At 40.5% G+C, this 25,678-nt stretch overlaps 1 protein-coding gene across 3 annotated transcripts in view; it reads right to left on the minus strand.

The window, feature by feature from the left end:
- ANO4 (anoctamin 4) overlaps positions 1-25,678 on the minus strand; it is a 313,523-nt gene that overhangs the window by 80,441 nt on the left and 207,404 nt on the right. For all 3 annotated transcript variants that reach the window (XM_031940726.1, XM_031940727.1, XM_031940728.1), the window contains one exon: positions 15,796-15,927. In XM_031940726.1, coding sequence (XP_031796586.1) covers positions 15,796-15,927 — 132 coding nt within the window. The remainder of the gene's footprint in view (positions 1-15,795; positions 15,928-25,678) is intronic.

The raw sequence follows: 25,678 nt of genomic DNA on the forward strand, positions 1-25,678 counted from the left end.
TCCCAGCATAGAAATGCCCTCTATTGATGTATAATCCATCTAATTTAGAGTTATGGAGAGCTAGCAGAGGTCAATTAGAATTAACTCATTTGTCCAAGGTGATACAACTAAGACTTGTTGAAAGCAAGGGCTGAATAGAGATTTTCCAGATTTGAAATGTGGCCCTCTATACCAGGGTACCTCTAGTTTTAATAGCCCCACTAATAATAATAATAATGTTTAATAATAAACATGCTAATGTCTCTGTGCACTGAAAGGGTTTAAATATCACAAAAACTTTATTTATGAATTACTTGGATAAAGGCATAGTGGAATATTTAACATATCTGTAGATGATATAAATTTAGAAAGAAAAATAATAAACCAGATCACAGAATCAGAAAATGAAAATATCTTCAGAGACTAAAACAATTAGATCAAGTCTAATATGACAAAATCTAATAGAGATAAATGTAAAGTTTTATATTGGGACCAAAATATCAATGTCATGACTACAAAGCAGATAAGACTTGGCTAGATATCAGTTTGTTTGAAAATATATTTGGGTTTTTTTCTTTGGGAGAGGGAGAGATGCTAAGGTGTGGACAAGTCAACAGGGGAACAAAATATCAAAAAACCTCAACGCATTGTTAGATGCATTGGAGAAGCAGAGTTTCCAGGAATTAGGAGGCAGGAATCTTATATTCTTTACTGGTTAGAACCTACCTGGGATAGAGCCTTTTTAGTGTTGGAGGTCATATTTTAGAAAGGACATTGGTAATTTAGAGAGTGTCAATAGAGGGGCAACTCAGGCTTAGGAATGACTTTGAGATCATATGAATATCACATGAAAGAACTGATGATATACCTATATCTTTATATCTATATCTATAGTCTGGAGAAGAGAAAACTCAGGCTGACCTCAAATAGTTGAAGGGCTATCAACTGGAAGAACAACTGCTTTTATTGTAGGGATCCCACAGGGAATAAGTAAGAGCAGGTGGGGGGGAAGTCACTAGGAGGCAAAGTTAGGCTTTCTGGTCTAAAAATATTTCCCCAAATTAAAGCTACTTCAAAATGTAATGAGCTGATTTGGGAAGAAAGAATACTCTCATAAGGTCAAATTAAGAAGAATTAATTATGTTCTAGTTATCATCTAATGAACCTGTTACATTCTAATCTATTATAGCGGGCAAACACTACCCCTGTCCTCTGGGAGTTTGCAGTCTAATGGGGGGGGCAGTCACCTATGGATCTTCAGAATATAGACTCCCTAATTTCTGGAAGAACCCTTCCAGTGCCCTGTTTCAGCTGAGGAAACAGAGGCCATACAAACGACGATTACTCACAAGATGTATGCAGGAAAATCTCAGGGAGAAGACCTCAGCATGAGGGGTGGGAAGGCTGGAGGTTGGAGGAAGGGGAAACGCCTTCTTGGGACTTTAGCTGAGATGGGAAGAAAATGAGAGAAGCCAGGAAGCAGAAGGGAACCCTATGTCTGGGGGGATCATGAAGGGAGTCAGGAAAGGGAATGTCTTGGGCAAACACCAGCAGGGGCAGTCGTTGAGTCTGTGCAGGGAAATAAATTGTAATGAGAGTACAGGCTGAATGATCACTTGGCAGATATTCTCAAGAGTTCCCTTCCTGCCTGCATTGGTTCCATTACCTTGTATGGTTTACTGAAATAGTCTCCAATTCTATAATTTTGTGGACTCCTAGCCCAAGCCACCCCTCAGTGGTGAGGACAGAGGAGTTTTTCAGTTTCTCTTTTCCTTGCTTCTTCCCTCTTGCATTGGAAACAAAACCATTTCATTAAGAAGTACATTCTCCCTGCTTTCAGATTTCATTTGACGTTTCCTTCAGAAAGCTAGTCTTGCATAGCACAGTTCCCATGGTTAAAATTTTATAAAGTACTTAATCTCCACTGAATTATGTCAACTCTCTTTAGAAAAATAATGAAGGCACTTCAAAAGATGAATTGGCATAATTCTCAGGAAAGAAAAAAAAGCTGTTAGTAATAACAATTCACTCAAGTTAACTTAGGCTAGATAAAAATGTACTCGATGCAATCTAGTCATCAGAAGCAGTGTGATATGAAGGATAATACTGCATATGAGAGTCAGGAGGACCTGAGTTCAAATCTGCCCTCAGACACTTCCCAGACTTACCCTGGGTAAGTCACTTCACTCTATTTACCTCAGTTTCCTCATCTGTAAAATGAGCTGGAGAAGGAAATGGCAAACTACCTCAGTGTCTCTGTCAAAGAAACCCCAAATGAGGCCACTCCAAAGAACTGGACATGACAACTCAATAACAACAAAAGATGAAGTTTATCCTTGGGGGGAAGGGGGGAGAGGCTCAAGGTTCAAGGCTCAGAATTAGCAAGTGGCAGAGATGGGATCGGAAACCAGGTCTGTTGGATCTCCGAGTCCTCCCTCAGCTTCCTACCTGATGAACAGAATGCAGGTGATGAACACTGGAGCAGCTCAGAGCATTGTTATGGTCCTCTTATCTGGTAGCCCCATGGGAGCAGGAAATAGGAGATAAGTTTTAAAAATCTGCCAGAGCTGGGGCTAGAGAAGTCATGGGGGAAGTTAAGGAACTGCTTTTCTTCTCCCAGCCCCACACTGTAAAAAGCAGAGAGAACAATACATTCTGGACTTGCCTTCGTGACATTTTCATCTTTCTAAAGATAAAGCAAACATCAGGGGGACTAGATTCTGGACACAATTAGGACCCGTGAGAAGTAACTGAAGCAGAAATAGTAGGAATCCTGAGTGGAAGAGACAACATAATCTTGGGGGACTTGACATATAAAGAAAAAAGTGGGGAGCCTGTCTTCTCAGCCCTCCTTGTCAATATTCTGATTCAACAGCTGATACCAAGTTCCCTTCAAGCAAACTGAATGAGGAAGAGTGGACTGAATAAAACCCCATCCTGAGACAGAAAAAAGGGTCTTGATGGGTCCTGATGGCTGGACCGATGAGACAATTTCCTGCTAATACTACAGCAAGATCTCTTTGATTAAGAAGTACATGAAATAAGCTAAAGATAAGAATTTGGAAGCACATAAAGAAGGCAGAAGGGCAGAATGGAGTGATGTTAATAGCTTAGGAGGAGAGAAGATCTACCTCTTAAGTACTGTTTTTATTATCCTCATAATGGACAATGCCAGTCTTCAAGACTAAGTTCCACGTGTATTCCAACATATTTAACATGGATGGGACTACCTTACATCTAGGGGAGGGAGGAGGGGGAAGAAGGGGAAAATTTGGAACAGAAGGTTTTGCAAGGGTCAATGTTGGAAAAATTGTCCATACATATGTTTTGTAAATAAAAAGCTTAAAATAATTTTTTAGACTAAGTTACAGGTAAGTCATCAAACTGGGAGGAATTTTATCAGGAGTTCCCCCAGACCAAAAACACCCCCCCCAACACATATACACATGTGTGTACACACACACAAACATACATACACACACACACACACGTAAAAACAGGAGAAAAAGCACCTGCAAACTGTTTTGTTTAACAGTTTAGCCTTTTGTTAAACAGGAGTGTTCCCTGTGCTTTGTGAATCAAACTCCATTTACTTACTTGGCTATTATAAGTCATGTCTGACTCCTAGGGACCCCCTTTGGGGTTTTCTTGGCAGAGATACTAAAGTGAATGCCATTTTCTTCTCCAGCTCATTTGACAGATTAGGAAACTGAGTCAAATAGGGCTGGATTTGACTACAGGATGAGAGCTCTATGCAATATGATGTCACCTAGCAGCCTCTATTTTACCTACTCATGAAATGGCACATTCAGATGACTTTTGCTTTGGACAAATCAAATTCATTTCTGTCCCAAGTCTGAATATCTCAGACTTAGCTTCAGGGTTTTTTTAGGCTCTGGGGACAAAAAACCAAGAATGAAACAATCAGTAATCTCAAAGAGTTAAAGTAGTTTCAGAGTTTGTTGGCCAGTCACCTTCACATTGGAGAATAGCTCCTCTGGATGTGGGGTAGATATAATGTATTTAAGGTCATCCTTCTCTCTAGTGACTTTATCCAGAGCATCATGTAAGGGCAACTCATCTTAAAATTCCTTTATGGACAAGGGAAGAATACAATGGATGAATAACTTGGGGTAAGGCAGATTTCAAAAGCAATAAATCAGTCCCCTGATATCCCGGGCAGAGGTTTTTCCTTTTAACTAATTGGCCTTACTGCCTGAAGAAGAGCTTGATAAATAATATCCTACTGAACAGAAACCCCAGCTCCTGCAAAAATTTGAGCTTCAGACTGCATCATTTGCTTAATATTCATAACAATCTCAAACTTTCTCAAACTCACATGGGTCTCCTCTGACAGTGCAAATCAATAAAAACAACCAGCATCCTTTTGGAAGCCAATGAAGAATGAAGAAAAGTAATAAAACAAGTGTTTCGAGATAATTTGCAGTCACTGGGGGGCAGAAAAATGAAACATTCAATTCAATCTCAATGAACCCCAACCTCCTTCTCTTTTCCTGAGGGATTTTTCTAAAGCCTTGAGATCAATAAAAATAAACACAATCCAAAGAGGCAAGATTGCCAAATGCATCTGCCAGATGATTTGATCGATCCTAGGTACTGGCTCTGTGTGTTTACAAAGTTAAATATGAACATATACTGATGGCTACAGCAAAAATGTGCCTTTAATATGTGAATGATACTTGGCTTAAAATGATGAGTTCCTGCTTAGAATAGGCAGTGGGAGAGCTCTGTTCAGGTTTGGACTTAACATCCCTCTTGTTTAACGCTCTTGTAATACTCCATGTGGCTTTAAGCAAATTCCTCGATTTCTCATTTTCTTCTCAAATACAAAATGAGAGGGGCTGGCCTGGAAGAATTCTAAATCTAGGATTCTAAGATTTTCAAGGGGATAGTCTATCTCTAGCATACCCCTCTCTCCACTTCCTTTTCATCACCAACTAAATTCTTTCCAAGTACTCCCTCACTGCCATGAAGCAGAGTCTCCTGTTTGCTTCTGTCCTCAGGCAGTAGCCCATGTTCAGGACAACTCTATCCCCATCTCCATGATCTCTTATTTTCCCCTTGGTATATACTTCTTCAAATTTAGGCATCTAAACCATGGGGGGATCCAATATATTTATCTGTATTAAGCCATTAGAGGCTAAATGTGTTACCCCTTTTAGATGTCTCCATTCCCCCTATCTAATGGCTCAAAGGATCACAGATCCAGACTTGGAATGGACCTTCGAACTGGTAGGTTCTATCCCTCTTATTATAGCGAGGAAGAAGTGGAAGTCCAAGGAGATAACCAGACAGACACCTATGTACTTCAGCCAGCTAATCTGTACTACAAATGTCTCCAACAAAGTTTACAGCATTTCTCCCCAACAGAAACACCTATTGGGAGGCAGTGCTTCCTAGGGACTTGGTTGACCTTCATTCTCAAAGAGCTCCAAAATGAAATACAGCCCCTTCTCTGATGAGGGCATACCATGCCGGGTGGTCCTGTGCCAGTGTCTCCCACATTGTGCAACTGATCCTAAAGTCCTTTCGAGAGACCTTGAGAGGGTGTCTGAGCAGTCTGTCCAGTGAGCAGAGAGCCGGCCGCAGCTAGATCTGGGTCGAATGCTACCTCTGACATAAAACTACGGTCTCTTACCCTCTGGGTTAAGTTGCCTCTCAATGCCCAAGGGAACGGACCCACCCTGCTGGGGAGTAGTAGATGGTAATATGCTCTGGCAGAGGAAGTTCCTACCTTGGGAAGTCTCTACCAAGGACAGATCCACTCCACTAGGGACACATTTCCTGACTCCTTTGTAAATGCTTTAAGAATGTTCTAAGTACACTGCTCTCTCTCTCTTTCTTTTTACTCCTCCTCTTCCTTCCCTCTCCCTCTTTTTTTCTCTGTCTCCACCCCTCCAGGTCTATTATTTTTGTGACTTTTTAGATGCATCCATGGATCTGTGATCTTATTATAATCACTCCCTCCTCTGATAAGGATCCTAGGCTCTCATATTATGCTTTCTCATCTCATGTACTTCGCAGCTGAGCCACCCCACGGCTTCTCCATCAAAGACTCACCCAGGGCTCTGGGAGCTTTGTCCTAGGTCTGTTAGACTTCAAGAACAGCTGCAACATCTCCAGGCTGTGCATTTTGTCCCTTGTTCTTCCTGCATGAAGGCAAGCTCTCTTTTATTCTACCCCTTTGTGTCTAAGCTAATGTCACTGACTTCATCTTTCCCTTGCTAGAGAGAGACAGTATGGAGTCGGGAATATCTGGGTTCCAATCTTGCATTCAGCAGCATCACAGACTTAGAGCATTTGAATAGAAATAGTTTCCTTTCTGCACATAATAAAATATATGTGCATTTAACAAAATAATTTAGAGAAAGGTCTCTAAGCTTCATCAAACTGCCAAAGAGTTCCATGACACAAACACAGTCAAGAACACAAGTTCTACTCTAGGGCTTTAATTTTTTCACTTGTGACCCTTTTTTGCCTGAGAAATTTTTATGTGACCCCAAGTTATAGGTATATAAATATTTTATATGTTTATATATAATATATAAACATAAATATTTATATAGACATTTTATATAAAATATGAAAAATCAAACACATGATAATAAACCATAATTTCACAACTACCATGTTCAGTTATGTGACACAGTTTGAGAATCTTTGTTCCAGTCTACCCCCCCATTTTACAGATGAAGAAACCAAGATGCATAGTAGTGATAATTCTCTGATTCCAGATGCAGAAATCTTTCCACCATCCCACATTGTCTGTCTTACTATTTGACTAATTGCAAAAATCACTTACCTTGGCTAATCTTCAGTGTTCTCATCTGTAAAATGGGAATAATAATAGCACTTTACCCACATGATTGTTTAGAGGACCAAATGAGGCAATTTGTGTAAAAGACTTTGTGAACTTTAAAGGGAACTACTGAAATGTTTACTATTACTACTACCACCATTACTTGGTCCAGTGATGGTCAACATGGGTCTTTGCATTTCTTTTGGGGTCTCCTATACTTTTGGTCCTGGTATTCCATAATTTGCAGCCTTTTAGTCAAAATACCAGTGAATGGACGTATGAATGAAAAAAGCATCTATTAAGCACTCACTATGTGCTAAACACATGGTTTAAAATGATGAGCCGTTTTAGCAGTGAGCAGCTCGGGATCAATGAAACTCTGGGCAATTTCCCAAATGTGACCTGGCTTGATTTCTTTTTCCTATTTAATTCTGGGCTCAGGTTTTGGTCCATCTGCAGAGCCTGTCAGAAGTCCAAAGAGTGATAAGCACAACTAGGCAATTGAGAAGGATTTTGATGGAAGGTTTATAATTAGTTTGGAGAAAAAGGCTGGATTGTTTTTTTAGAAATTGTAGATCCTAAGCTTCTATCTTAAACAAAAGCTTATCTTTTTAGTGCCAGTAATTTTCTCGTGATGTTGGATAGATGCTATTCATGGAAAACCAGGTTCTCTGAAGAATTCGAGTTGAGGGTCACCCAAAGGGCAAGACAGAGGAGTTCGGTGGGGGTAAGTAGGCTGCAACTTGCTACAAAGGAGGAATTATTTAGAAATGCTTTGGTTTTGGAAAAGTAATGCTCTGGTTGCAAAGTAAGAACAAGGAACAACCACTACCCAGCCTGCACATTGCACTGGTAATTATGCAATATTCAGAGAGTGTAAAGAAGCCCCTCCCCCCAACATGTTAAGGGTCTTAAATGACAAATTTATGGGAGGATCTGCATATGATTGGTAGGTCTCTGCCTGGGTGCTGAGCCATACTATAGGAGGGAGTTTATACTGTGAGATTGGGGATCTACTGGAGTAACAAAATTAGAACAGAGAAAGAGAAAGGAGATGGAGAGGCAGCATGGTACAGTGCTGCCTTTAAAACCAGAACACCTGGGTTCTAACTGTGTCTTTGACACACACTGGCTGTGGGAACCTGGGCAAGACATTTAACCTTTCAGTTCTCTAAGAATATATATTGCAGAGAAGGTGGCAATGTGCAAGTGTGGGGAGAGTTTCCTCACTTGGGAGCTCCCTGTACCATGAAATGTATAGTGGTGTGTAAGCATATATAAAATTCAGCAATGGATCTGTTTGGAAAAGTTGGTCCTATAGTGACCATTTAGACATATATAATATATAAGAAATACACATACCCACACACATACAGTTCTACATACTGTGTGTATGTCATACACACATATACAGAGTGCAGATAGTTCATCCATATTTATATATATACATGTAAATTGTCATAGGGTGTGTGTATGTGTGTGTGTGTGTGTTTGTGTGTGTGTGTGTGTAATTTTCCTGGACCTGTGCTCTTACTGGTATTGGAAACTCCTAGTGAGAAAACCCCATCTATCACAGAAGATCAGCAACTGTTCTTTCAGACAAAAGAAGTCAACTCTTTTATTCCTTTTAATTGATTCTATATCCACTCTCCACAAAGACTACCCCAAACCTTTTCTTCTCTCCTCAAATCATCCACAATTCCCCCATCCTCTCTCTCAGTTGAGGGTTTCATTTAGTACGTTATTAAGAACAGAGAGCTCTCTCATCTTCCCTTCCCTATATGTCAAAATTTCTTGACATCATCCTTGCTAAGCAGCTGTTCCTATCAAATCCAACTTCTCTACCTGTCTCCACCATTGTTCTCATCTGATTCTTCCATTAAACAGTGCTCCCATCTCCCAGTTCTTTCCTTGCTCCCTATGGCTCATCTAAATTTTCACCATTCTGAAAAAAAACATTCAATCGTACCATCCCAAGCCACCATCTTTTATCACTCCTCTCTTAGTTTCTTAGTTTTTCTACTAAAAGCAGTCTTCCTATATTAGTGCCCTGGCCAAATCACATTGGGGAAATTTCCCAGGATTTCAAGTATCCCAACAAGTACCTTTACTCCTCAATGCTCTAGATACCCAGAGAGGATATAGAACTGAGCTGGGAGCCAGTGGGAACTGTGTTTGAATCCTTCCTCAGACACTGATTGACTGTGCAATGTTGGGCAGGTCATTTAATGTTTACCTCAGTTTCCCCATCTGTAAAACTTGGATAGGGTCACTGTGAGCATTCTATAAGAAATCATATGTAAAGCATTCTGACAACTTAGAAGTGAATATTAGTTACTGTCATTATTGTTCCCATTTTTCTAAGTCTCTAAGTCTGTAAGCTGCAGAAAAGGGAGGGAGGTTTCTCACTCTAAAGCTCCCCATATCAATGAAATTCCCATTTCAGTCCCTGTACCTATTTTACCCTTAATACTAGAGTAATCCTCCACACAGTTGGTGCTGCCGCAGTGCTTCTTTGCTTGGTGGATAAACCCACAAGCAGAAAAGGAAGCGAGCTTCTCATGAGGCTGAACAGGTTAACAGCTGGGCTGCTGCACCCATGAAATATTAAAAGAAGCAAAGAAAGTTTTCTTGTAAATGCAGTGGATTCTATGGGGAGCCTTTTCAGCAAAACCCAGTTCAAAGCCACACAAGCTGTACTGAGAGAAAATACAAGTATCCAGGATATTTTTTTCAGGTGCAGTGAATGAAGTGTGCTTTTATTCTTGTACACAAAATATTTCGCCTAATTGCTTTAATTCAAAGAGATCTATGATATCATCTTGTTGAGTTCTCCATCCATCAACACAAATCACCACTCCTCCACACTTTATTAAATCAATGGCCAGACAAGATCATCAGTAGTGATGGTATTGTCCCACTGATAATGGACCTCTCTGAACTTGGCTAACCTGATTGGGAATCAAGAAATCAGGGCTCATAATCTAGCTTGAACACCTGCTAAACCTCCTTGGGCTGTGAATTAATCACCAGTAAATGATTGGACTAAATGGTTTCTAACCCTGAATCTATGATCCTATAGAAACACATACTTTCTGAATGAATGGCCGCATAAGCCAAGCCCTCCAGCTTGGGACGATCTGCTCAGGTCCATGAAATGCTGACATATACTTTGGTAGTCTAAGGTCCCCTCCATATGATGATAAGACAGTACATAGGACTTCCATGGAGGAAGAGAAGACATAGTCTTTGGCAAGGGAATACTTACAATACACACCCATGGCATCCTTGTTTCTTACATTTCCATTAAGGATCTGCCCATCTTAAAAAAAAAAGCCTTTGACTATTTTACACTAAAAGAAAAGAAAGAAAGAAAAAAGATGGCCCAATGGAAAGGCAAGAGGCTGAGCGTTTTGCAAATTTGAGAAAGGTACAAGAGATCTGTCTGCCATTAGCATAATGGTTTCCGTGAATGGGAATTCAGCACTGATTAATTCTTGGGAAAAGACAGAGGAGCTGTCTCATGAGTCACATACCGTTTTGTGACATTTGCTTCCCTTTGCTTAGCCAAAGAAAAAGTACCTATCATGGGATTTGCTCTAAGTAATCACTATCCACAATATCATTTCCAATGACATTTCCAGTATGAAGGGCAGTCATATGTAATCAGAAAAAAACTGAAGAACGAGAAAGCAAACGGAGAACATGTGGATTCTGAAAAGTGACCAGTCCTTGTCTTCGGGTTTGACAGAAGTTGAATTTCTAAAAAGATGTGTTTCGGTCCCCATGACCACGTGTTATTATTAAGCTATGGTTTTATTGCTGCCATCATTTCTATGTTAATCTCATCCACTCTGAAGGCAGACATACCAGACACTATTGACAAGTCATGCAAAAAGTATTTCTAATTATAATAACACAACAGAGCATTTATTGCTGATGGCTTGCTTCTAAAGCCTCTATACTAACCTCATAACAGAGCAAGAAGCAGAATGGCATAGGGACTATGCAATCAGCCTCAAAACCAAGAAGAAATGAGTTCACGTCTTGCCTTTGACACTCATTGATTATGTGACCCTGACCCGATACCAACGACTCATCTGGGAGGAATCATCTAATCCAAGGAGCTCAATTAATTGACAGCAAGTATGGTAAAGTAGATAGAGACACGTCTTTGGGGTTAGTTGGATTTGAGTTAGGGTCCCTCTGCTGACATACATTGGGGCACGCTTTCTGGGACAAGTGTCTCTCGGAGCCTCAGACAGCTCTCTAAGATGAGAAGTTACAGGGCTGGAGTCGATTGACATTAATAAAGAATCTTCTTGCCAAGACATCTCTACACTGATAAAATGACATATATTACTGTCTCCTTCCCCCCCTTCTCACACACAAAACTTCAATTAATTGAAAGTCATCAATGATTTCCTCAGTTGCTAAATTCATTGAGTTTTTCTCAGGCTTCCCCATCTTGTTTTTTAATGAGTCAGCCTCATCTTTTTTGACAATCTCTACTCCTCTGGCTTCAGTGACAATGATTATCTCTTTGAGGGAGGAGATTCCCAAATCTGTCTCTTTAGCCCCAAACCACTCCCTGGAGACTCATTCTAACATTTCCAACTTCTGACTGGACAGAGAGACCCATTTGTCCCATTAAGCCATTCAAATGTGTCTCGTACTCAAGTCATTCTTACAAATCATTTCTTCCTTCCCTTATTTCTGCCGATGGCATCTTCTCCATCACCCTCACTTGCTCACTCAGTCAGCTTGGTGCCTTCCCTCTCCTTCACTCCAGTTTCCAGTCACTTGTCAAGTACTATTGATCCTACCACTATAATATCAATTGAATCTATCCTTTTTTCTTTTAAAGGGGAAAGGAATAAGCATTTATATAGCACCAACTGTAGGCATTATGTTAAGTTCTTTAAGAGGTAACTACAGTTAGATTTTCCACATCATAGAGATTAGGGGCATGACACTCCCATGATCTGGAATATTCACACAATTTTTTTGGCCCTTCATACCAGAGAAGAAGTCTGAATTTTTCCTTTTCTTTTGTGGGTTATTTACAACATCTTACTGTAAAACTTGAGTAGACTTTATCATACCATACATAAATTTGATGCATTTCTGAGTTTCAAACTTTTTCTGTTTCCTGCTAGCCTTTGTATACTTTCTCCAGCTTCTATAAGACTCCTCCCAATTTCCCATTTAATTTCTTATGTGGATATGTGACATATCAAAACCTTGATGGGGAAAGTTGTGATGTGGAAGGGATAACTGTGTTGTTGGTGTCTGAAAGTGCTCAGAGGACCTTGGTTCCAATGGTACCTCAGATGGCATGTGCCCTGGGGGACTTTTGGTGAGTCTCTTCTCCATGAGAAGACAGGGAAGGGGGCAGGATAAAATGATTTCTGGGCTCCTTAGCAGTCCCACTCCTATAATCTTATCATCTCTAGGCTTCAGTTTCCCCCATATATAATGGAAAGGTTGGATTCAATGACTTCTGAAGCCCAGCTCTAGCATCTTATGAAACTTTTGCTTATATTATGAGATAACATGAGGTTATATTTTTGGTGATTTTTTTTATGATCGAATAAGAAAAACAGTGATATACTTAGCATCCCATTCATGACAAAATTATAACTTACCTTACGGTTTTACCTTACAGAGATTCCTCAAGTTGCTTTAATTTTGTCTGCTTCAGTTTCTTGAACTGTAAAGGGGGGAAATGATAGCTCCTATCACCCCCCTAAGGTTGTTGTAAGGGTCAACTGAGATAATATTTGTAAAGCTCTTAGCATAGTGCCTGTCACATAGTAGGTGCTTAACTAATGATTGTTTTCTTCCTACTTTCTCTGTCCTATAACCACAGCATGAATAACTAGCCTTTACATATATTATTTAATTTTTGTCTTCACAACAACCCTGGGAACTAGGTACTAGTATTATTCCCATTTCAAAGATGAAACTAACCCCATGCCTTTTCTTACTCTCCTCCCTCTGGCACAGCTGAGATACCTGCCAGTCCAAAGCTGAAAGGGATAAGACCCTAAGTCTTGTCCAAGTTTTGCTTATTGTATTGAAGAAATGAAGATCAAAGAGTTTGGGTGACCTTCAATGGTGGTTCAAGGGAGGCTCTAGATTATGAAAAGACTTAAATAATAGGTTATTTTCTTTTTTATTTCATTTAGTTGGCCAAAGGCAGCCATTTAAGGCTTTGGAACAGAGGAATAAGACCATCAGATCCACACACAAGAATGCTGATATCATGAAGGACATTGTTGTTTGCTCTTCATTCTTGAGGGAGATCAGGACATGAGGGAGGTGCAGATGAATTGGATTTAAATGAGGGAGGGCTGGACAAGGTCACCTGCCTCAAGATGTATCAGAATACCCAAAGACCAGGCCAGTAGTTTAGATCAGTTAGAAAGGAGATTTATAGTAGGGTAATGGCTTGGAGAGAAAGGGAAAAGGGCAGCAGAAAATTTTTCAGAGATAGGATCAACAGGATTTAGTGGCGGGAAGTGGAGGTAAACCAGTTAATGTAATCTAATCTCCAAAAACTCAAGCTTCTATCTTTCTGGTAACGTATACCATATTGCCTCTTCTTCATTCAGATCATACCCATTTTTTCAGTGGAAGAGTGGTGCAGGATCTCTCAGGTCCTTCTCAGTTCCAGAGATATGACCCTGTGACCATTACACATTTTTAGAGACTGTTTTTCTCTTTAAAGGAAGTCATACAAAATTTAGCAGATTTGGGGGAGAAGGTCCCAGGGATGCTGTAGATAATATCATTTGCTATTAATGGAGAAAGGAATGCTGAAACAATGACCCCAGCAAAGATGTGGGGAGAGGGAAGCATCCTCTCCACCCATTTATCAGCTTCATTTTCTGGTTGTACACTAGAGCTTTAGAAAACATGGAATTCAACTGAGACATCAGGTGGCAATCTGCATGTTAATTAGAATCAAGAAGATTTAATAGCAACTATTATTATGAGTCTCCGAAATCTCAAGATTAGCAACTGAGACATGACCAGATTTTAAATGAAAAGTGATAAAAATTTCAGGGTTTTTGCTGTTTTTTTTTTCTCCTTTAGAAAAAAACACTCTCTGTCTGATCTCTAAGTTGAAAATTAAGTTTCCCTTGATTCTCATTATCAACTCCTGGAGAATTTAACTAAGTTGAGGCAATAAGCACATTGGCTTAGGATTCTTTGGCCCTTGCTCTGCTTCCCAGATGTGGTAGCCATGACATCTGACTAGTATGTCAAGGTCTTTGTCTTTCCACCAAGTCGGTAATATCCTGGGCACCTTATCCTCAACTGAGTGCTTTGCTTTATTTCCTTTGCTTGCTTCCCCCTTCCTTTCCCTCCTTCCCTCCTTCCCTCCCTCCCTCCTTCCTTCCTCTCCCCTCCTTCCTTCCTTCCTTCCTTCCTTCCTACCCCTTCCCTTTTTTTCTTCCTGTCTTCCTTTCTTCCTGCCTTATTACCTCTTTCCCCTTCTTCCCTTCCTTTTCATTCTTCCTCCCTCCCTCCCTCCTTTCTTTCTTACCTCCTCCTCCTTCTTTTTCCCTTATTCTCATCCTCCCTCCCTCCCTCCATTCTTTCCTTCAGGGATGGTGGGCCCATCCCTGAAGGGATCCTGTCTATGTGTAAGGGAGGGTTATGAAACAGGCCACGAGGCAGATGGGAACCAGATGGTGGAAGGATGCAAACAGCAGGATGATGAAGACAATGAACTGGTTGCTGCCCTGTAGGACCTTAGCCTGAGAGCTGGGAGGGCCTCCAGAAGCTGTCTCATTTTACAGAAAGGCCAAGAGAGAGTTATCAGTTCAGGATCCTAGATCTGTACCTACTCAGGATCTCAGAGGCTGGTGACACTACTTCTCTTATTTTTGCTGAGAAGGAAATGGTGATCCAGAAAGAGGGAGCAGCTTAGGATCTTAAATCTGGAATTGAAAGAGATCTTGGAGGCCCTTGAAGCCAACTCCTTTGTTTTACAGATGACTAAACTGAGACTCAGGAAAAAGAATCAATTTAAGATCCTAGAGCGAGATTAGGTGTTCTTTCCCTGTTTTGTGTTGGGGGTCCCCTTGGAAGTGTCTGATGAAGTCAAGACACCCCTTCTCATGGTTTTAAATGCACAAGATATCATATTAAGGATTACAAAGTGACCTGTGGCACCGATATACAGTTTGCTATTAAAAACCAAGTTCACAGATTCTCCTAAAATAAAAAATTTAATCAACTCCCTTATTTTAATATGAGAAAATGGAGGCCCCAATAGGTTAATGACTTGTGGGTAACAAAGAAACTGACTCAGAATACTCATCTGAGAAACCTAAATCCACATTGGGATGGGGTCTGGTCAAACTGCCTCGTTTTATTGACAAAGAACTTGATGTTTTCAAGTTTAATCAACCTACCCTAAGTCCATCAGTAGAATTTGAACCCCAGGCCTCTGAGCACGCTCTGCTGACAGGGCCACACTGCCTCAGGATTCTGTTCTGAATGCAGGAAATTTAAGGATTAAAGCACAGTAGACCCAGCTCATTCAAAGCGGGTCTCCCAAGTGTGGTGGTGAATACCTGTAGTCCCTGATCACTGAGGAGGGGGTTGAGACTGGTGGATGAAGCACTTGAACTTGAGAGTTCTCAGCAGCAGGTGGGATGCCTACACTAAACCACACTAATATGGTGAGCCTCTAGGTGTAGGAGGCCACCAGGCTGCCCAAGAAAGAGTGAATAGGCCCAGGTCAGAAAGGGACAGGTCGAGGCTCCTGGATTGATCAGTGGTAGCATCAGGCTCACGACTGGCTGCTGTAATTCCAGCCTGGACAATGCAGAGAGAGTCTATCTCAAAAAAAACGTTTTTAATAAAATTTAAAAGTTGAACTAGTCTTCATCCTGTCCACTCTCCCACCCCACAAAGCTCTAGGGGAGGGAAAGGCTCTACCCATGCTCAGGGAGATGCTTTTAACCAGAAACACTCACTGATGGATCCTTTGCTGACTGAAAGGGGCAGTGTAGCAGTCATTTTCCTCCAGGTCTGGCAGTGTCTCCTTGTCCAGTCTCATAGGCTTTCTAGGTAACCATCCTCGAAACCTGCTTATTTGTTTATCGATCCTGTGGTACATGGGAGGCAAGATCAGACAGGAAAAGTCCATCAGCATTGCCCTGGGATTCCTCAGTGAAGTCATAGAGGCTCAGTCAGACTCTATCTGAAACACAAACATCCCACCCATATTCCCCGAGGATGAGCCAAGGCGCAGAGAGCCAGAACTGAACGCCAGCCCTTCTGATGGGCAACTTGTGATTCCACTTACACAGAACCTGAGACCTTTCATGGCACACAGCCGGAAGCAATCTCATTTTCTGTTTGGAATCTCCCCACGTTCCCATTCTGTGGGCGTCTCTGAAGAAAACAGAGCATGGGAAATAATTGGCCTACTGGGGGGGGGGAGGACAATAACCACAAAATAACTGGAGGGGGGCAGCTTGTGCAATAGAATACTACAACACTAGGGTGTCCTGGCCATAGAACGTCACAGCAGTTCAGGGTCTTGCCAACACAATGCTGTGGCAATGGGATAGAGTGGCAGCAAAATGTCATGTTAATGGAATATTAGGACAGCAGAATATCATGTCATATTAGAATGTCATGGCAGTACAACATCATGGCTGAATGGCAGTCAGTGGAATGGCATGGAAGTAGAATGTTGTGGCATTGGATGGCATGCTGGCAAAATGTGATGGTGACAGGATGTCTTGTCAATAGAACATTGTTGCAATAAAATGTGGCCATGGAAAATTATGGATGTAAAGTGTAATAGCAGTAGACAGTCATGGCGGCAGACCATCACGGCGGCGGACCATCATGGTGGCGGACCATCACGGTGGCAAACAGCCGTGGCGGCGGACCATCATGGTGGCAGACAGTCATGGCAGTAGACAGTCATGGCGGCAGACTGTCATGGTGGCAAATAGTCATGGCAGCAGACCGTTATGGTGGCAGACCGTCGTGACAGTAGAATGCCGTGACGAATCATATGGAGTAAACAAATTTCTTCCTTCATTAAAATTCACTAGAAGCTACTACCCCATATTGACTTATGTGTCCCAACTGGTCCATTAGCAGATAGAGCTGGTGCATTTATTTTAATATCCTTCTTTTTGAGTTGAGACTGCAGATCTCATGGAGCTGGGCTATGTTATGAGTTTGGACATCCTTGTGAGCAAAAATGTACTAACTGATGCTCTTCATCCAGGAAAAATAAACGTGTCCTTCAAATGAACTCCTCACCAAGGATTGTGGGTCCCTTGGGAGGATGAGCCTTGGATTGTGCTTACTCAGCACCAAAGCAAAGGGACCTCCCAAAGAGGAACAAAGCTTAGTGCACAGGAGAGCGGCTGGGCAGGCTTTGTTCCCCGCTGGTAGCATCTGACTATTGTCCTTCCTTTCTTTGCCTTTTTGGCCCACGACACAATAAGGACAAAGTCAGGCTTTAAAGCGCCATGATTCTAAGTTATGTCTGTAAAAAAGCCACTAGAATAACTGACAAAGTACCACTGGCCTTTTTATACTAAGATAATAACTCCTATCACGTGTCCTGTGTTTTTCCTTTTCCAAGCCTCTTTTTTTTTTCCCTATTTGATCAAATAGTCCTAATGTGAGGAAGGTGTTATTCTCATTTAACAGAAAGTCAGTCAACAGTCAAAGCATTTATTCAGTGCTTGCTATGTGGCAGTCATTGTGGTAAGATAAAGGATCATAAGCTCATTGACCAAGGAACATTCAAAACTATCTATCTTAGTCTCAGAATTCTACAGCAGATTAAACTAAGGCTCAGAAAAGGAAAGTATCACTGGATACTATGTGTTATAAAGGACCTCACAGGCTCATGATTCCAACTTCCCCATCTCAGAGATGAGGAAACCGAGTCCGAGATGTCAAATGACTTCCCGGGGTCACACGGCTCTGTGGTCTTCCTGACTCCAGGACCCAACACGGCTTCTTCCACTGCAGTCTGCTGCCCAAGAAGCTTTTGGAAAGCAGAGACTATGTCATGTTTGCCTTAGCATCCCCAGCTCCCCACAAAGTGCTTTGCACATGATGCTCAGTTGCTGTCGGGATTTCCTTGATTAGGACTTGAAGTCATAGAGAGCTAGTTCTGGAATCAGCCAGGGGTAGAAAGGCAATCTCCTGAACCTTTCCTTCATCTCTAGAGATTAAATGATCATTTCTTTTGTGAAGATTAGCCGAGGAGAATACAAAGAAAAGTGAGGGGGCTACAGAAGGTAAAATCACATCAAGGAGAAAAGCCAAGTGTAGTGACTTATTCCCAAGCTTGTCTTAGTGTTTTTCACCTATTTGGCACACTGATGGACATGACATTTAGTCACACAGCAGTGCAAACCCCCCCCAACTCAAACCAAGCCCACAATGATAGACTCATCTTAGACTGATCCCTGTTCTCAGATCTGCACCTAGTCTTGGTCTTCATCATCAGCCCTAATCCCAACCTCATCAATGATTTGGGTCTCATTCCTGGCCCCAACTGGCCTTGTTGATGACTTAGTCCAATGCCCTTTTGTAACAAACATGGAAACTGAGGAATAAGGAGATAGAATCAAGAAATCAATTGAGAAGTGGTTTTGAAAAACTATCTACTATGTGTCAGGCATTGTATGGAAATGATGCCTGTCACTTGATGAGAGTTCCTATGGAAAAAGAAATGGGAAATGTGACTGACTAGTTGAGTCAAATGTAGGATGTGGCAGCCAAAAAACTTGAGAATATCCTAAATTTAGAAGCAGCTGAGCGGCACAGTGGATAGAGTTCTAGATTTGGGGTCAGAACGATCTGAGTTCAAATCCATCCTTAGACACTTACTAGTTGGGTGAGCCTGGGCAAGTCAATTAATCCTATTTGCTATAGTTTCACCATCTATAAAATGGATAGAAAAAGCAAACTCTAGTATATTTGCCAAGAAAACCCCATGAAGGATCAGACTGAACAACAACAAATTTTAAGTCTCAAAGATAATGATGATCGTAGTGATGATGATGGCAATGATGATACAGATGACAGTACCTGACATTTACCTAATATTTTAAATATTAAAAGTACTTTAGATATATAACCTCACGTAATATAATAATAGCTAACATTTATAGATTGCATTAGGATTTGCAAAACACCTTACATATGTTATCCTCATTTGATCCAGCAATCCTGGGAGTTAGGTACTATTATTATCCCCATTTTATGATTTAGGTAACAGAGGTTGAGTTAACTGGTTAAGGGATGATTAAGGTAACTGAAGTTAAGGTCACACAGCTAGTGAGTGTTTAACACAGAATTTTAATTCAGGTCTTCCTAATCCAGGTCAGGTACACTATGCCCTGTTCCATCAATGTATGCTATAAATAACAACACAGGCATTATTACATGTATATTTAAATGAGTGAATGAGACAGAAAGGTCGAATGGCTTGTCAAAGATCAAATAATTAGTGAGTATTAGGAGAAGCAAGATTTGAATCCAAGTTTTTTGTTCCCAATCCATTGCTCTCTTCGCCAAACCAAACTTCCATTGAGACACAACTTTCAGAATAATGAGTTAATTACTTTGGTACTTCACCATGGCCAGACCATATCCAATTTGTTTAGTTTTGGGCGCCAACTTTTAAGAATATCATAAGTCTAAATGCATTTTGAGAAGGCCAAATGAGATGGTCCGAGGTCCGAGGAGCATGATGAGGAAGACTTAATTCCTTGAAGGAATTACAGGGAAAAGAGAAGACTTGAAGACAAGTGAGGGGTCTTCAAATATATGAAAGCAGGTCATAGGAAGAAGGATCAGCTTTGATCTCTTTGTCTCTAGAAGACAGGATTAAGAACAGTGGATGAAGGCTGCAGAGGGTCATATTTTGGCTTTTTTTCAGGGAAAACTTTTTAATGATGAGAGCTCCAAATGCAGAACAGGCTGCTTTTAGGGATGGGGCAGGGTCTCTTTCATTGCCCACCACCAATCAGTGGTTGGACAGCCGATTAATCATTATCAAAGACTAAATGCTTATTAAGTGACCACTTGTGGAGGATGTTTTCTAAGGGGACCTCTGTTCTGGCCTTTGAGGCCCCTTCCGAGCAGGTGAATTTGTAGCTTACCTCAGTTCACACAACTAAGTTAGTGGTTCAAACCATAACAAAAACAATGGCAGAAGGGAGGAAGGGACTTTGTCATTCTCTCCATTCAGCTGTATGCTCCTTGAGAGAGAGAGAGAGGACTGGTTTTTGCCTCTTCGTGTATCCCCAGTGCTCAGCATAGTTCAGGCAGATAGTTAGTGCTTAGGAAATATTTACTGATTGAATCAATAGGTAAATGCCTATATACCATTAGAATAAAAGCATCTTGGAATCAAAGATTATTTCATTCTTTGTATTTTTAAAACCCAGTGCTTATAACGAGGCCTTTGATTTCACTGGCACAGGGCAAATTGCCTCTACCAAAGCACACTGAGATATATTTTGCAATTTCCACAGAGAATTACCCAGCAGTGCCTTTCCAAAGACTTTCATAATGCACAGGGATCATCAATTCTTTCTTCATCATTTAAAGGATAATAGGAACTAATTTTTATGTTTTTCATATTCAGAGCTAATAGATTTCTAATCACTACTGCCCCAGGCTCAGGGATCTTCATTCTAAAAAGATAAATATACCTTGGGAAAAAAAACCCCAAAACATAACAAAGGTGAGACAGTATGGAAAAGGGAGAATTATGGACTAGCTCTGAAGGGAGTCTTGGTTTGGAGCCAAGCTTCAGTACTTGCTAGTGATGTAACCATATTACTTAAATTGGGCATATTACTTAAATTTTTGAAAATGACATTTCCTCTATCACAGGCTGGTTGGACAAATCAAATGAGATAATGTAGATAAAATGCTTTGCCAATCCGAAAGCCCTAGAAATGTCAGCTATTATTACCATTAGCTCACATGCCATCTTCTTCATGAACCCTTTTCTGATTCCACTCAAATCATGTGGAATGAGCCAAGAGGAAGCCTGTGCTCTGCCCTTCCAATGCTTATAAAAATAATTAATTAACATCATTTATCAAGCACCTACTATGTGCTTAAATGCAGCAGTCCCTGCCTTCAGAGAGCTTACATGTATATAAAGTGGCTCATCAAGTAGTCCTAAACAATTCTTCACCTTACAAAGTGAAAACACAGGAAAATTCATGAAAAACATTGGAACATTTGCCTAAAATATTCATATAAAATACAGCAACAGCAGCTAGTGCCATCTTGTCCTATCTCATATATTCAATCTATATTCTGAATAATATATTAGTATGCAGACTTTTCATCATATCTGAATTCAGGATCATGGTAGGAATGAAAATGAATTATGGAACTAGGACTCCATATTTGTTGTCTTTTGGTTTGTAACCACTGGTTCATTAGCAAGGGAACTTCCTGGTGTGAAGCCTTTTCAAGTTTTGTAGGTTCTGGAGCGTGTTTCTAATGGGGAAGATATGAAATCTCCTTCCCTAGAGATTATTTAAGAAAGGGCAACATGACTGTAACAAATCCTGCCTCACATGTCCACTGCCTGTGTGACCTTGGACAAGTCACTTTTCCTAGACTTCAGAAGAAGGGTAGGATTTTATAGGTCACTGCCAGCTCTGGCCCAGTTATCTTAGGACCCTATTCATTTACAAACAGTGTGACTTCTATACCTATAAAAATGTGGAAGCTGGATTCTGAACTCAGGTCCTTTCCAATTCTGGCTCTCTGATGCCACTTTTTCCTAATCCTAGAACAGTTTTGTCTGAAAGGAAGGGGATGACTTCTCAAAGTTCTTTCTAGCTCCCAGATTTTAAGTTCTGATGCGAAAAGATTAACCTGATTCCGTTCTCTTTCCCATTCAAAATCCTCCTAAAATGCTAATTTGGCCAGTAAAAGAGAACACACCCATCTAGTTACAGCTGAGGAAGACTCTGCTATGCTAATTTTGCTCTCACTGAAATTTTGCCTTTAAATTGCCATGGGAAAAAAACGAGGGGTTAATTTTTAGTGTGCAGTGTCCCCAAATCTTAATACTGAAACCTAAAATGGTAGACTTTTGGGGATACCTTGTAAATCCCTGCCTCTCCCTCTCTCCTTTGTGAGAATCCTAGTCCAAGCTAGGATGGACATAATAGGTGACCCCCTATGTAAGAGTAGGAGGCTTTACAGCTTATTAGAGAAGACACACCAATGGAAGTGAGAATGTATTATTGTCTTGGCTTGACCATCAGCTATCTGTGGATCATTGAAACTTTCTGGAGCTCTATTCCCTCAACTCTTAAGTTCTACTGGATTCTAGTTCTACGGCTGGAAGGGAACATGGGTAGTCCAAGCCCCATCACTTTATAGATGAGGGAACTTCCAAGGAAAGCTATGGAGGCATTATTTGGACGGCTTTCTGAAAGCATACTCAGAAGGGAGAGTCAGTCTCAGCAAGAAGGAACCTCTGCCAGGTCCAGAAAGTTTATTATTGATAAGTTTAACACCAGCAAAGTTTTGATTAACATTATTAAAAGCAATAAACTGTAATCAGGAGAGAAATAATTCCTATTTTATAATACAATATGGATTTGCATTCAGAAGACTTGCCATCACAAAAATAAATTTCTTCCCCTCTAAATCCCAGACCTATAATGTAATGAAGACTATATTCTTATGATTTACAGATTAAACACCTAGTGGAAGTACTTATTTGAAAATCCCTTAGATACTATAAAGTTCAAGAAAAGAAAATAAAAAAAAATCTCATCTTCTGATGAACATTTTTAAATAAGTGGTTCTTCTTCAAATATTGCTTTCAATGATAGATTTAGGATAAAAGCAGAAATATTAAGTAGAGTGAGGCTAACAGGGCTTTGTCCCAGAGTCTCTACATTCAGAGTAGAGAACTTAAGACAGACAACTTCCAGATCAGTAGAAGTTACTTTAGTAAACTAATTACCCAACCCATTTATTTGACTTGACTAAATTATCATGCTATTTTCCACATGGTGAATTACAGAATTCATTTGAGGGCAGCATCATGCTGCTTGCCCCAAGGATCAAAACGGCTAGTGATGGCTCTGAACCAAAGTTTTGGTACTCATGATACTTTGGAAAGGTTACTGCATCTCATTTTTCTTATCTATAAAATGGGAGGACAGACTATAAGATCTTGGAGATCCTCTCAGCTCTAGATCTATAATCCCATGATTCAGTATTAATTCTAGGCTGAAAGATGACCGACAATACTCCGGTACTTTCAATGTTAAATTCTTCCATGTAACAAAAGAAGGCTTTTCTATAGAACAGCACAGAGAGAAACTGGCAGGCTGCTGAGCTGCGTCTGGCTTTGACCTCTGCCCAGATGGAGAATATTTTGATGTTAAGTACTAGCATCATTAATCAAACTTGATGATAGTCTAGAGACTGGCCAGCTACCAAGTAGAGAAGAGCAGCCCCAAAGTAGTTCACTGATATTTCTTAGAGATTTTTGTGAAAAGCACGTGGGTAGGCAGTCAGTCAACAAACGCTGACCAGGTTCTGATGGGCTGAAATTATACTGTGGGGAGACACAGGAAGAAAAAAAGATTTCTGTCGTTTAGGGCTGTCCCACTGAGGAATTGAGGTAACGATTCTAGCTTATGTGTTTATGGAACCTGCTGGGGACAAAACACATTCTCATATTTTTGGTGGTTTATGTAAAAGAGGAGCAGTGTAGTTTAGTGAGTAGGGGATTACTTATACAACTTTGGTCAATCTCTCCTTTTTTCTAGGACTCAGTTTTCTTTTTTTTTTTAAATTTTGAAAAAAATTTCTGTACAACATTATCCCTTGCATTCACTTCTGTTCCGACGTTTTCCCTCCCTTGACCCTCTCCCCCAGATGGCAAGCAGTCCTATACATGTTAAATATGTCACAGTATATAGAACTCAGTTTTCTTCTCTATAAAATGGGGAAGATGGACTTAATGGCATCCGAAGTCCCTTACAACTCTGAACGGAGGACTTAATGATCTCATGTGTTCCTTGTTCATTATCTCCATTTTACAAATGAGAAAACTAAGGTTTGGGCAAGGTAGCACAGTTGAGGCATGAAGGCTGGTCTTTTGAGCCCTGAGTTTAGCTCTCTTTTGATTATATCATGTTATCATTTGTGCTGTTTTTAAATGCTTTGATATTTCATTTCTCCTCCACCATCACAGATCAGAAGCCCTCTATATCCTGGCAGATGGACTTTGAAAGGTCTGGCTGAACATTTCCTGTGGTTGATTTAGTGATGAGTCTCTAGAACTTGGCTAAGCTGCTCTGAAGATAATATCCCACAATGGACCCATACTGGAAGGCTTCCCAGTCATAAGATCATAGGATCCCAGACCAAGAGCTGGGAGGGGACTTCAGAGGCCATCTAGACCAACCCCTTCATTTTACAGAGGGGGAGACTCAGGTCTAGGAAGAAGTGACTCTTCTAAGGTACCAACAGTCATAAGTATCAAAGGCACGATTCCAATATCAGTCATAAACATTTATTAGTTACTAACTGCTTGCTGGGCATTGTGCTAAGCATCAGTATGAATCCAGAGTCAACTTTTATCACTATAAGCTTTTGCATTGCTCTCACAGTCTCTGAAAACCCAAGGGCTCCTCTCCTCCCTACCATACAGACTCAATTAGTACACACAAATGACGCAGGTGCGATTTGGGATACTACTCCTTTTAGCCAGGCCAAAGAAAGGGATATACTGTAGGGTCATGTTTTCAACTTCCAGTTTGGATATATGATAAAGTCAAAGGAATTATAGAAGGTATTTAGCTTCAATAACTCTACAGAGCCGTAAGTGAAACCAGCTGGTACTGATCACAGTCAGATATATGTGGGACTGGGTTTCTTTTTCCTTTCCTTTGGGCCAAATCCTCCCAAATCCCCAACTACTCCTTGGATGCAAAGTCTAGGTCAACAGGCAACTGTTTTGGGCACAAAGAAGTAACTTATTGAATAATCAAAGGTTTTTGGAAATATAGCAATTTGTTTTCTAGACAAGATGAAATCTACAATTTTAAAAAATTAGGGTGTAAGAGGGAAATAATTTCTCTATTTAGTCACTGGTCAAGGTGTAAGTTATTTGTTATAAACCAAATAGGAAGGAGAGGGGAGAACTGACTCAGATAATATAGAAGAAAGAACACTGGCTCTGAAGTCAGGGGGTTAGTGTTCAAATCCCACCTCTGACATGTGTACAAGTCATGCTGGGCTACAGCTTCCTCCTCTACAAGATGAAAGGGCTGGATACTACAAGAACACACACACACACACACACACACACACTTACCCACACATTCCATATTCCACATATATTCACAAAAGATGTATATCCATGTACATCTACAAATATCCCATATGGATTCACATGTACATATGCACACATATCCAACATACACATATAGTTCCCACATGTGTATATGTACCTATATCTATGTGTACACATATATTCTATGTATATGTAAGCCTATGCTTTATGTATATATATATATATATATATATATTTATATGCTCTGAGGTGCCTTCTAGCTTAAGATATGTAACAATAGATACATATTCTAGAAATATAATTCAACATGATTTTGGTTCCCTTTTGGGTCTGAGTTTCTCGATCTACAAAAGAAGGGACTGCTTTAGAGAACTGCTGGAGTCCTTTCCACCTTGAGATCTACAATCCAAGTATTCCATTTGGTGGATTTTCGTGGGAGTTATTTGATAAAAAGAATGGTTAGAAATCTCTGAAATTATGATGAGGAATCAGATTGTTTCATATTTTTCAGT

This window comes from Sarcophilus harrisii, chromosome 5 (assembly GCF_902635505.1).
Source record: "Sarcophilus harrisii chromosome 5, mSarHar1.11, whole genome shotgun sequence".
NCBI lineage: Eukaryota > Metazoa > Chordata > Mammalia > Dasyuromorphia > Dasyuridae > Sarcophilus > Sarcophilus harrisii.